The sequence below is a fragment of the Rhinolophus sinicus genome, linkage group LG14, assembly GCF_036562045.2.
Source record: "Rhinolophus sinicus isolate RSC01 linkage group LG14, ASM3656204v1, whole genome shotgun sequence".
Taxonomy (NCBI): domain Eukaryota; kingdom Metazoa; phylum Chordata; class Mammalia; order Chiroptera; family Rhinolophidae; genus Rhinolophus; species Rhinolophus sinicus.
The window spans coordinates 53,279,014-53,291,480 of NC_133763.1; the positions used below are offsets into that span (position 1 = coordinate 53,279,014).

The following is a 12,467-nucleotide window of genomic DNA, read 5'->3' on the forward strand; positions in this document are numbered from 1 at the left end:
TGCTTCATTTTTTTACAAAATGAAAAACTTAAGGATTCTTTTCATCTGAGTACAACTTTGGTCACACCCTGAGTTTTGATATATAGAGTTGTCATTATAACCTTTCAAATAGTAGCTCGAATAATTCTCTTCTGACCAAGTTGTAATTGAAGAGACTGATTTAAAAGTCCCCCCCAGAAGTTTCCTTTCAGTTGAAGATTTATGGCCTTGTAATTAGAGACTATACCTGAAAATTCTTTCTGATGTTTTGAAACATGTAGCCAAGAAGTTGATGGACTTTTGTAAATGTTCCATGAATGCTTAAAAAAATGTATTATTTGTTTACAGGTTACAAAGTTCAGTATTTATTCAGATTCTCAACCTCCTTATTTATTTACTTTTGCATAAAATTTCACAGTTTTACTGAGTTTAGTCTTTTTATCTATATTAAATGATTTCTTTGGACCATTTAATGATTTTTGCTTTGAATGAAACTTGGTTTAAAAATGGTGACTTCTACTCAGTTACCCTTTGGTTTGCACATACCTAAGAAATCTTTGTTACTCATTTATTTTTCTGGGTCCTTCCATTTCAGGTACCTCCTCTGTAAATAGCATGAAATTAAATTTTGCTTTTTAAATCCTATCTAGGTAAGAGGTGTTGTCTTCTCAAAGGGAAGCTAAACTCAATTATGTCGATTGTTATAAATCTTAAGTCTGGTTTTCGCTCATCTTGCTTCATGCTTTGTGTTTTTAAATTCTTCCTTCTTGCTTCCTTTGTTTTTCTGTCTCTGATGTTGTTTGTGTGTCTCATCCGGGAATGTGGAAAGCGCACATCCTCAGGGTAGGGAAAAGCAAGGCTCTCAGGCAGGGTGTTGAAGCCTCACCTCAGCCTCTCCCTGGCTCTGTGACCCCAGGCACATTGCTTAACCTCTCTGTGCCTCAGTCTTCTCACATGTGGAACGGAGATAATACCTCACAGAGCTGTGGTACGGATCAAGGGACATGATACCTGGTTGGTACTATTGTTATACTTTAAAATTTCTATCTGTGGTTATCTTTAAGTTAAAAATAATGATTTAAACTACATTTCTCTAATTATTAAAATCAAGCGATTAGGCTTTTGAAATTCTCTTCTACCTAAGACGATGAATGTAGCATGCTTTTACTATTCCTTTCTAGCCTTTGTCTCTGACCCTTCTAATCTGAGGGTTTGCAACCCTCTAATTATTGTGGAATTATTGTTTTTATTTCACACAGCTACTCTTTCTAAAATCTTTTTTTTTTGACATTAGAACTTGGATTTGCAACGACACTTAAATGTCATCTGGATTTCATGTCACTTGGTGTCAGTGCTGTCCACCAGTCTTTCTCTCACAATGTTCCATTATCAAGATCTTAATTATGATTCATCCCTTGGCCAACCGGTAGGCGAGTGCCCCCAAAGCGTAGGGTGTCTACCTTCTGAGCCCACAAAACTCCAGGAATGGCTTTTGTTCCTCTTGTTTCCTCGTGTGAACGACAGTAACGCCCTAAGTGCCCTGGGATTTACGGTTCCTGAGGAAAAGTCTGCCCCGCGTTGCCTGCATGCTTCCAGGATTCCTTACCCTTATGATCCAGTAAATTTTCCAGAAAAAGAAAAGTTATCTCACCTCCCTTCTAATGGAAACAGAAAGCCTTTTTGATCAGCCTAATCTTAACCTCCCACCACCTTTCCAGCCGGCTAATCCTGGAAAAGTTTTTTTTGGTGCCGGTCCTTGACTATGCATTTATCGAAATTATTCTGGTTTCTTCCTCCAAAACAACTCTAGCTCTTGGATTTTTTGTTTTGTTTTGTTTTTTGAACCAGAGATCTCAGCCTCAGGAGCATGGCGCACCAACCACCTGAGCCACCGGGCCGGCCCTGGCTCTCGGATTTAGCCTTGACTCTAGAGCCTCCAGCCTGCCCCATTCCCCATCTTCTCTCCTCGCTTTGTTCTTGTCTTCTGCAGTTCGAGAGCACTTGGAAGCTTGTCCTCCACATTCCAGGCTTTCAAAAATTCAGAGCCCCCAGTGCGGATTTTCTTTTTGCTAAAACAATCCTGGCATTCAATGCCATATACAGTTTCATTTCACATGGGCCCCCTCTTCTCTGTCACGCCTAAGAATCTTCTAAGGTTGCTTTTTGTTCCTCGTAATTCAACATTCTCCAGCACCTTCAGGATTATTTTCTTCTCTCTGGATGCTGTGCAGATTTGTTTCAAAGGCCTCCTATAGGATCCCCTGCCCTCTCTCCTTTCCTCACTGTCCCCCACCCCATTGTGAATCCATCTTTCAATTCCGAGTGACCAGTGCACACCTGGTCTGGGGAGGCAGGATTGCCTTAGGCCTCCTCTGCCCCCTGGGGTGCCGACTTCTCCTTTCTCCAGCTAGAGGGCAGGGCACCCTCCTCTACCAGGCTTCAGCTGGTGTGGCAGAATACTTTCCTCACCAATTAGTCCTCTGACACGCCAAACCAGCGGTTTACAAATCTTTAGAATCACGGACTCCAACTAGTAAAAATTTTTGAGTTCACATCCTTCCCTTTCTCTCTCTCTCTCTCCCTCCGTCTCTCTCTATAATATATATATATATATATTCCTCACAAATTGCACCCACGTTTTACTGTCTACCTGCATATTAAATATTAGCAAAACTTAATTTTTTAGATTAAAATAACTATGACTAGAAGTTTTTCTGATCATTTCTTCCCATCATCCCTGGGGGTCCACATTGGAGGTTGTGCCTCCCACCCCAGGGGCCGTGAGAAAGCAGCCCTCGGTCCATGGTTCCCAGGGCCTTCTCAGCTCAGCCCCACACACGAGCACTCTGCCTGGGCACTCGCGTCCCGCCACGCGGTGGGCTGCACCCTGTAGACCGTCTCCCTCCTGCTTCCTTGGAGTTGCAGTCTCTGGCAAAGGTGAGAGGGGTTTGTGGGAAGGAAATGGGGACGGGAGGGAGGTTCCTGCTCCCGGCTTCTGGCTGGTGCAGAGCTGGGTGTCTGTGCCCGAGGCAGGAGAGAGTGGAGGCAGGAAGCCTTTTTTTGTCTCCCTTGCAATGGGGGGTGGCTCTGTTTGAATGAGAGAAAGAAGGGACCACTGATGGTTTTTCTCCAGTCCCAGGGGCCAGGTCTCCAAAAGCAGATTTCTCGTGATAATACAAACATGCAGAAAAAGATGCATGTCCCTAATATCGTCCCCAGGCACCTGTTGGCAAGCTGGGGGCCTGAGATACTGAGGCAGCAGGTGTACATCATGGAGCCTCAGGACGGCAGACTCCAAAGGGAGTCCATTGGAGAGGCTGGAAGGTCACTTACCAAACCTGACTCAGCCCACCCCACCCACGCTACGGGAAGCCCACTGCTCCTCCCAGGGAGACAAACACACACGTGTGAGCTGGCAGACCTTTGTGCAGGGCGTGCCAGGAAAGCCCACCTCCTCAGCCGACTGCCCTGAGGACGAAAGCCGGCAATGGTCCCTTCACCAGCAAGTCCGCCCTGCGTGTGGCAGTGTCTAACGAGGAGGTTCCTCAGATGGGCTCTGGGTGGTCTGTGGGAGGTGGGCTGGCGGCCAGCAGAATCCCAGAGAATGCCAAGTGCCACAGCTGTCAGGCCACGGGTCCCATGATACAATGCCTGGGGGGGGGGGTCCAAGGAAAAGACGCCTGCTGTCGGCACTGCCTCTGGGAGGCCGGCTGCTGCCCTCCCCACAGCACGCTGCTCTGGGTCACTACAAGTGCCCCCTCCCTCCTTGGAAGGAGCAAATGTGAAAAACCCTTCTTGTCACATAAAAGCCAGCCCAAGATAGGAGAAATGTCTTTCAAAATGCGTCTTGCTGAAGCGGGATTTCCATAGCAACCTCAGAAGAGCGTGCGTACAAATAGAGGTAAGTCCAGGCGGATGGAAGCCACCTAGAATGGGAACGAGCCAGCAGGAGTTTTTCTGGAACCCATCACAGCACTGCGATGTGACCTTGGGCAAGTCTTTTATTCCCTCTGCTAGCTGGGGTGACAGGACCATTATCAGATCACAGAGACCAAGGCCATCGTGCCCACATCATCCTGCCACCCCAGCCCGAGGCTTCCACCCACCCCCCCAAAGCAGCCCCCCTCCCAGTTTCTGTCCAGCCTCTGGTTGATTAATTCTTGTCTCAAGGTTTCGGCCAATCTCGCTTATTATGTGACACTGGGACAGGACAATGGTCATTTAAGCTTGATTCTAAAAGAAATTGCTTGATCTTTTAAGAGAAGTGCGTTGCCTGAGTAGGAAGAAACATACTTATTCATACACGTTTTCACAGTTCTATAGGTCAGATTCCTCAGAAAGAGTCTCTGAGACTGAGATTGGGGTGCGAGAGGTTTGTTGGGGCTGCTGTCAGGATCACCCCCAGTGGGGAGGGAGGGAGGCAGGACTGGGCAGAGGGAGAAGAGGAAGTGCCATGCAGACATGACAGGGGTCTCTGGTGACTCCCCAGGGAGCCCTGGAGCCCTGGTGGCCCTGGAGGTGAAGGGTCTGGCCTTTGAACTCCTGCATGGACAAGTCACTGGCTGCTTGCTGGCCCTGGGCAGGGGCCTTGACCTTGGCTGAGGCAGCTCCCTTCAGCCAGAGCAGCTCTGGGAGAGGAACTCGGCGACAGCGGACAAGCCTGGCTGAGGGAATGACAGCCTGGGCCTAGAGGGGGCACCTGGGCGGCACACCACAGCTGCCACTACCTTCGGATCTGTTTAAATCTAACGTGAAGTCAGCCCTGAAGACAGGGTGATAAAGTGATGAAGAGCACAGACGCGGGAGGCAGACAAACAGCAAGGCTGGGATTTAAGTGTCAGTCTCAGTGGCTTTGAAACACTCAGATGGGGAAAGTCACCGAGAGCGTCTAGGCCACGGGTTCCCCGCAAGTGCAGGATTCAGCCCGGAGCAGCAAGACAGACATGACGTTCGGAGTCAGAACCAAGTTCAAGTTTCGGCTTCACAGTGACTAGCTCTGTGACCTCGGGCTGGTGCCTTTACATCCACTTCCTCGACTCTAAAATGGGGACAGTCATGGTACCTGTCATAGGTCGATTGCGAGGGCAAACGCAGAAAGCATATGAAGCATTTCACATAAACTGGCACCAGGTAAGCTCCTGAGACCAGGAGCAGTGAGGACACCCACCGGGGCTTCAACGTCAGATGTAAGCAGAAGCCTTTGGCCAAAGGGCCTTTCTATGAGAGAAGGGGGCACTTTCAGAGAACTTGCCATCCGCTTATTGTTTCTCTGGGCCTTTGCCCTGCACTTCAGCTGGGGCTTGCCTGTCATGTCAGAGGCCTGGGGTCTGCCGGGGGCCCGGGTGACCCAGCCTCGGCTGGGCAGCCTCAGCAGGGTCATTTGACGCCAAATGAAATGCAATGGGGCATTTGCAAACTATGCGCTCTAAAGCACTCTTATCTTCCTGTAAAAAATAGTCACCTGTACCTGTGACACGTTCAATAAACAACGACTACACTTTCAGGGACTCTGTCCCCTGTTCAGCCCACTTGCCTGTCTGAAAAATGAGGTGACCGTACGTGCCAAACAGGGTTTGTGTGAGAAGATGCTTTCCAACACCTCACAGGGCCACGCAAATTCAACTACTATTGTTGGAAGACTCGGCTTCCATCACTTACCAAGGAAAACAGGAAGGGCCTAGTCTACCTGTGGTAGGAACGGCTTTGTTCCGAATATAAGCAGAAGACAGCCACAAAATTCCCCAGTGTTAGCAATGGATCTCCGTAATTATTATGCATTTTCACTCTCAGTGGATTGAGGGTACAGTTCACATAACAATCTTGCTTAGCCGTAACCACAAATTCTGTCAAGCAGGTATTATCATCCACAGCTTGCAGATGAGAAAACTGAGGCCCACTGTGGCTTAGCAAAGAGTTCTATGGGTTGGACCCCAAGCACATGCTTTCTCCTCTGCAGAAAGAGCGTCTGTTTACCAGAGAAGGTTCACGAAGCATCGTGAAGTGTGGTCTTCTACAGAGCAGATGATGGCGGGCTCCTGGATGGGGGGGGTACCATGTGTCCCTGGGGCTTTGCACGTCACGAGTGTCTCGTGACACAGCACTGGCTTGCCGAGACTGACCGTGCCAGGCTTGGGGGCCCTCGTCCTGCACCCCCTTAGTATGACTGTGTGTCTGCCGGCCAAATATCTAAAAGGAATGTCTGCAAACAGAACATCTCAAAATAGGTGGGAAATCTGGCTCAACTACCCACATGCGATGTTTTTAGGCTAACTCTCCTCCAGACTTCTGCTCATTTTCTCTCTGCTGGGACACTGGTGCATGGGAGACCTGGCAATACGGTTGTAAGCGCTGATGAATTAAGGGTGGCTGCCAGGATCCGTGTAGATTACACGGGATGCTTGACCAGGCCTCCCAACGTAATAACCTCTCGGGTGAACACATCCTCCTTCTATCTCAGGAGACCCTCATTCTAAGACGAGGACACTGAGGCCCAGAGAGGTTAAGTGACTTGCCCAAGATCTCACAGCTACCTAGGCACAGAATCCAGGTTTCTAAGCTAGGTGTTCAGGCTCCACCTGTGACATCAGATTAAAATGAATATCCAGAGTCAGCCTGAAAGGGAGAGGTGTCACCAAGGGCCACGTGAAGGTGGCAGTGGAAGGAGTGGTGACAAACCCTGCCCTTGAGCCTTGGCGAAGGCAGTTCTGAGGGGCTGGCACTACGTGTTAGAGCCCCAGATCTCTGTGAGGCCATATCGCCCTTCTCTCCCACCAGCTGTTTCTCTGCGTCGCTGTCCAGCCACCAGCCTCCTCAAACCATGTCTCCCAAAGTATGTTCCATCAGCGCAATGCTTCTCAAGCTTTAAGGTGTATACACACCATCTGGCGAACTTGTTAAAATGCAAATTCTGTTCAGTAGTCCTGGGGTGGGGCCTGAGATTCTGCGTGCTGAGGACTTCCCGGGGATACGGTAAGCTGCGGGCCTGTGGCCCACCCTTGGGGTAGCCAGGCTTCAGGACTGTTCTGTTACACACTGGAAAGGGCTTGTGGAAGGATACTTGTGAGAACACCTGGGCCACACAAAAGCCACCCAGTTTCATTACTGCAGGACTTCTCAGAGCCTTTAAAATGCTAGCGAGCATCCTTCATCTCCAAGAGGAAGAGATGCCACAGAAACTGCAGAGTGGTTATACACCAGACAGGGTGAACAATGTAACTAGAGTGCATCGACCTATCGGTGAACAAAGAGGGGACCGAAAATGAGGAATGATACACCTGGGGTTTTTCCCAGCGCACCTCGGTTTCAATGTCCCCACGTTCCAGCTCATATCCAGCCCGGGTCGATCGGCCCTCCCCCTTTCCCGGTGTCTCCTGTGAGGTGTCTCGCGGCCGTTCCTCTGGCGGGACCCACACGCGCGCGCGGTCCCTGCACCTCCCCCCGCCCCCACGCCACGCAGGGCTCTGTGCTGGGAAGGCGAGGGACCCGTGGAAATACCTTTCGCAGACGCGGACGGTCCAGGCCGCTATGATCCACAGCGAGATGCTGAAGACGAGCAGCACGGTGCCGGGGCAGATGGTCATGAGCGTCTTCATGACGAAGCGCGTGTTGAAGTTGATCTTGTTGAGGGCGCCGATGCTGCGGGACGAGGCGTCGGTGAAGAGCTTGCTGTGAAGCAGCATCACGCGGGCGATCAGGTAGAGGCGCAGGAACATGGGGATGGACAGGATGATGTCCACGTCCGCCTCGGCCCGCGACGGCGTGTAGGAGAAGGCCAGGCGCGCCGTCCAGAAGAACTTGTACTCGCCGGGGATGGGGTGGATGGCGCACACCAGCATCTCCAGGCTGATGTACAGAATGCGCTCGTAGGTCATGGCTATCCGCCAGTCGTCCGCACCGTTGTCGATCACGAAAAGCTGGCGGGAGCAGAGAGCCGGTTAGTGCGGCCGGGACGGAACCCACAGCGGGTCAGGGCCCCCTGTGGCGGCCTCGCTTGTGCGCTGAGCGCCCTGGCTGGGGAGTGGGGACGCCCCGCTGAGACACTCGCTCTGTGCGCCTCCATTTCTGTAACCTGCTTCCCCAGGGCCCTTCCTGCTCGAGGGCGTCCCCAAACTGGCTGTTTCACGAGGAGGGGGGAAAACAGCTCATTTCTATGAAAACCAGGCCCCTGAGCTCCTGCCTGGGCCTGAGTCGAGCAAGCCCTGGGGGGGGGGGGGAGGTGTAGCTGAAAAAGTTGTTTCCTGTGTGAGGAGGGAGGCACTCGGGCTGGCACAGACTCCTCCCCCTTTCAGAGAAGGGACCCACAGGTGTTTGCTGGCAGCGCTGTGCTTTCACACCCAGCAGCGGGGTGTCAGTGGTGTGGGACCTGGAAAGGGGCGGCCTGGGTCTGCATCCTGATCCCAACTCTGACTGGCTCTGTGACCTTGGGTAAGTCACCAAACCTCTCTGTGCCTCAGTTTGCTCATCTGGGACAATGACAAACCCTGCTGCCTAGAGGCCGCTGTGAAACTACCATATAATGTGATATACAGAGTGCACAGAATCCTGCCTGGGACTCAGGAAACGCTCTGTAAGTATTAACTATGATTATTTTTAGCATTATTAATGGTTGGGGTCAGTCTTTCTGTAAAATGAGGGCTGGACTCAGCAACGTCTAAGCCCCTTCCAGCCCTAACTTTCCATGAAGATGAGATTCCCGCTGCCATGCCAGGAGGATGGGCAAAGGCGCTGAAACAAGCATTTACGGAGCACCTGCTGTGTGCACAGCCCAGAGTCATGCTGGGGTTCACATAAGGGGAAGCCCCAGGCTTTGCTCACAAGCCGGTCTCACCGGGAGGACTCGGCGTTGAACAGAACAACTCTGAGCACGGCCTGGTGATGAGAATCATGGAGGGGAATTAGAAGGCACTACAGACAACGGGCTGAGGAGCCGCCCTCAACCCAGGAGGCTCTAATTAAGAAGGTGTGACCTCTGGACAGGGCAGGTACCCAGCACAGCACCCAGCCTACTCCCCCTCTCTCCCTCCCCAGCATAGCTGAGCCTGGGCGTTTCCAGACACAGATCTCCACCATCCGTGGAAACAGAAAGACCTAATGGCTACTCCAGGGTTCCTCCCGCTCCTAACTGCCGCCAACAGGCCAAGCCACTGTGACATGACTGGCCAAACTCTTCAGATACAAAAGAAAACCATCCACCCTGTAATAAAGAATTGCATTAGGTGGCTATAGTAACTGGGTTCACTCTGGGCAGGAACTGAAGCAACGAGTCACAGATCCCTTTGATTTGCCTGATGGGGGACGAGATTTTATGCCATCCGAGTTAAAGGGGAGGGTGTGTCATCACTCTGCCCAACCTGAAAGGCAGGTGCTGGTCCCCTGGCAGGGTCACCACCACCTCTCCGGTGCCCTGCTTCTGTTTCAGTTTCCTGGTGCAGAGCCTTGGGGCGGGGAGGGGGGGAGATGGCAACACACAACGTGGTTAGAGGCTGGAGAGCTAGACTGAGGTCTCTTCTCGGAGCCTGTTCCCACAGCTAGCCTTGACCCTGCCCACTCAGGGGATTAGCATTAGCACCCAGTATTACAGGTAATAAGGGGGATGTGCTTTACTAACTTCTCTAAAAATGTGAGGGATTATTAAGACATTGGCCTGGGAGACATTCATAAAGAGTGAAGGGGGGTTCGGGTGGGATGTGGGGGCCTATGAGTGGCGGATAGACCTTCCAGGTTGCAGACTGATGGCCCCTGCTGATAGGGCTCCTGGGGGCAAAGGGATTCGCTGGCAGCTAGCAAAGAGGTCAGCATGGGCATTCCATCCTTGAATGGCCAATCAGAAGTATTAAATAAAATAATTCTGGTTATTTATGAATTCTCCAGAAACCCTGGAATTTTAGCTGTAGTACATGGGTGTATAACAGGCTCTCTCTCGCTCTCTCTCTCTCACTCTCTCTCTGTCTCGTTCTCGTTCTCTCTCTGTAAAGTCTGCTAGGCCCTTCCATCTGCACCCCCACCTCATCCAGACCAGGCCTGCACACTTCCCTCTTAGAGTTTCTCACAGCTCCCCATGGGGTGACTCTGAAGGGCCATCTGGTCACCTCCAAACAGGTCGGTTCAAGTGGCATTTCTGGAGCCCCCAGTGTGTTAGCTGCAGGGCCGAGGGTGGGCTGTCTTGGCAGGGAGACTGCCATCCTGGAGCCTCCACTGTCAGCCTGACAGCGTGCTGACCCACGCGAGGCACACAGGAAACCTGCCTTTTTTTTTTTTTTCTTTCTTTCCTTTTCAGGGTAAATAAGTTTAGAGTTGATTCGTTGGACTCACCAGCTTTCCCCATTCTATTTTGAAAGCCTTGCGGCCTTTCAGTTCCTTTATTTAAGCAATGTCTTTCATTAAAATGTTCTCAGCTATTAGGGGAGATCCTGCTTAGACATTCTGGCCGAGCTGAAAAACTTGCATTCGTGTGCAACTATGAATTTTTTTTTTTAAATTACAGTAGAGAAAATGGAAAAGGGCTTTTCTGTTCTCTATTGTTCTCTCTCTGTGGGAGAAAAACTCCAGGGAAAAATTCCATCATTTAAAAATATATATGCAGAAAAAAAGCAAGAGGGGAAAAAATGGAAGATTTTCTTAAAATCCAGTAATGACATATAGATGTACTTTTTTGCAAGCTCCCCAGAGCAGATATTCTGCATGCACACCATTACGATGGGGGTTTCCATGGGAATGACATCAAAAGTCCTGTAATACCTAATTAGGTTTCCCCGAGGACAAGAGCTGATTGCCAGTGGTAAAATGAACTCCTGGGCTTGCAGTAATGGTTACCATAAAATTTCCAGTCAGCAAATGCACCGTGGAACCAGCTGAAGAAAGGGAGAAAGGGGGGGGGGGGAAGCAAAGGTAGAAAAAAGGTACCTCTGAAAGAGGCCAGCAGGCACGTGGCGGTCAGAAAAGTCTGATTCTACCACAAAGGCTCTCAGAGGCTGGGGTCCACGCTAGTCAGCTTGGGGTCTTTCTGAGAAGAAGTCCTCCCGGTCTCCAGCTGCTGTGCCAGACTGAGCCAAATGGCAGTTGGCCATGTGTCATGGCTCCCGGTGGCTCTTCAGCCTGGGTTCTCCTGAGCGCTGCCCCTGGCAGAGCTCACCGGTCATGTCCTGCAGAGTGCCGGGGAACCCACAGGGACTTCTGAGTCTGCAGCTTGTCTGGGATAGCCAGAGACCGGGGGTGACCAAAACCCCCTGCTGTCCCCAGTTCTTAGAGAAGGAAAGCCAAGCTATGGCATTTGAGGAAGTAAGTCTTTTTCTCTAACACAAGAAAAAATCCTTTGATCCCTGACCGAGGCACCCCTGGGGTACAGCATTCTGCCACTGACCCCCTGTCCCTTTCCTTCTCTGGTCCTCAGACTCCTCTTCTGTAACGGGAAGGGTTGGATCCAATGTGCGGTTTTCCATTCTCTCCCAGCTGAGGAGCCATTTCATCTCATGAGATTTTTTTTCATACAAGCCCAGTATGGAAACAGATGCACTCAGAGCGGTTCTAGCTGAAAGGGGGGAGAGAGCATTCAAAGGCCGCCTCCTTCACCACCTCCCCCAGCCTAGCTCTCTGTGGAGGCCCCGTACCCCTCCATGGAATTCTTTAGTTGGAAAACCATTGGCTGAACAGCTAGCCTCTAGCTGGATGGACGGATACAAGGAGTGGTGCTGGAAATCAAGGTGCTCAGGTCAAGTTCAAGAGATACTGGATGAGCAGGCATGGAGCTTTCCCCGGATCAGCTGGTTCATTCATTCATTCACTCATTCATTCAGTCAATATGAGTTGAGTCCCTATCATGTCACAGTCCCCATGCTAAGCTCTAGGAATATAGCGAGAACAAACAGACAAGGCCTCTGTCCTCATGGGGCTTAAATTCTAGCGGAGGAAAACAGACAATAAATGGGCAAACCGTTTCATTTCAGTGAGTGGTGCCTGCTAGGAAGAGACTAAGAGGGGGCAAAGGGAACGAGAGCCGTCTGGGTAGAGGCTGCACTGTCTCCGGCAGGCAGGGCCCTCTGAGGAGCGGCCCTTTGCATAGATGGTAAGCCCTGCCAAGGTCCACATTACAGGCGGAGGAGACAGCACGAGCCAAGGCCTGAGGTGGCCTGGAGAGTCTGCGAGAAAGGCCCACGTGGGGGATAAGTGAGGGTGCTGCCCCATGAGGTCCTGTTTGCTGGGGCCTTGGAGGCTTTGGAAGGAGTCACCAAGGAGCAGGGAGGCCACAGGCTCAGGCCCAGCGGGGTCACGTGCTCCTCACCACTTTCTGAATACACAGGCTCACAGGTTACATACATGACTGTGTGAGTCAGCTCAGGCCGCCGGAACAACGTGCCACGGCTGAGTGGCTTAAACAACTGAACCTTATTTCCTCACAGTTCTAAAGGCTGGACGGATCTGGGGGCTGGACGGTGGGGTTCTGGGGAGGGCCTCTTCCTGGCTGGCCTCCTTCTCACTGTGTCCTCATGTGG

At 51.3% G+C, this 12,467-nt stretch overlaps 1 protein-coding gene across 5 annotated transcripts in view; it reads right to left on the bottom strand.

Moving 5' to 3' along the window:
- The window catches only part of KCNN3 (potassium calcium-activated channel subfamily N member 3), a 169,457-nt gene that overhangs the window by 50,806 nt on the left and 106,184 nt on the right, over positions 1-12,467 (bottom strand). For all 5 annotated transcript variants that reach the window (XM_074318659.1, XM_074318661.1, XM_074318660.1 and 2 more), the window contains one exon: positions 7,474-7,892. In XM_074318659.1, the coding sequence (XP_074174760.1) occupies positions 7,474-7,892 (419 nt within the window). The remainder of the gene's footprint in view (positions 1-7,473; positions 7,893-12,467) is intronic.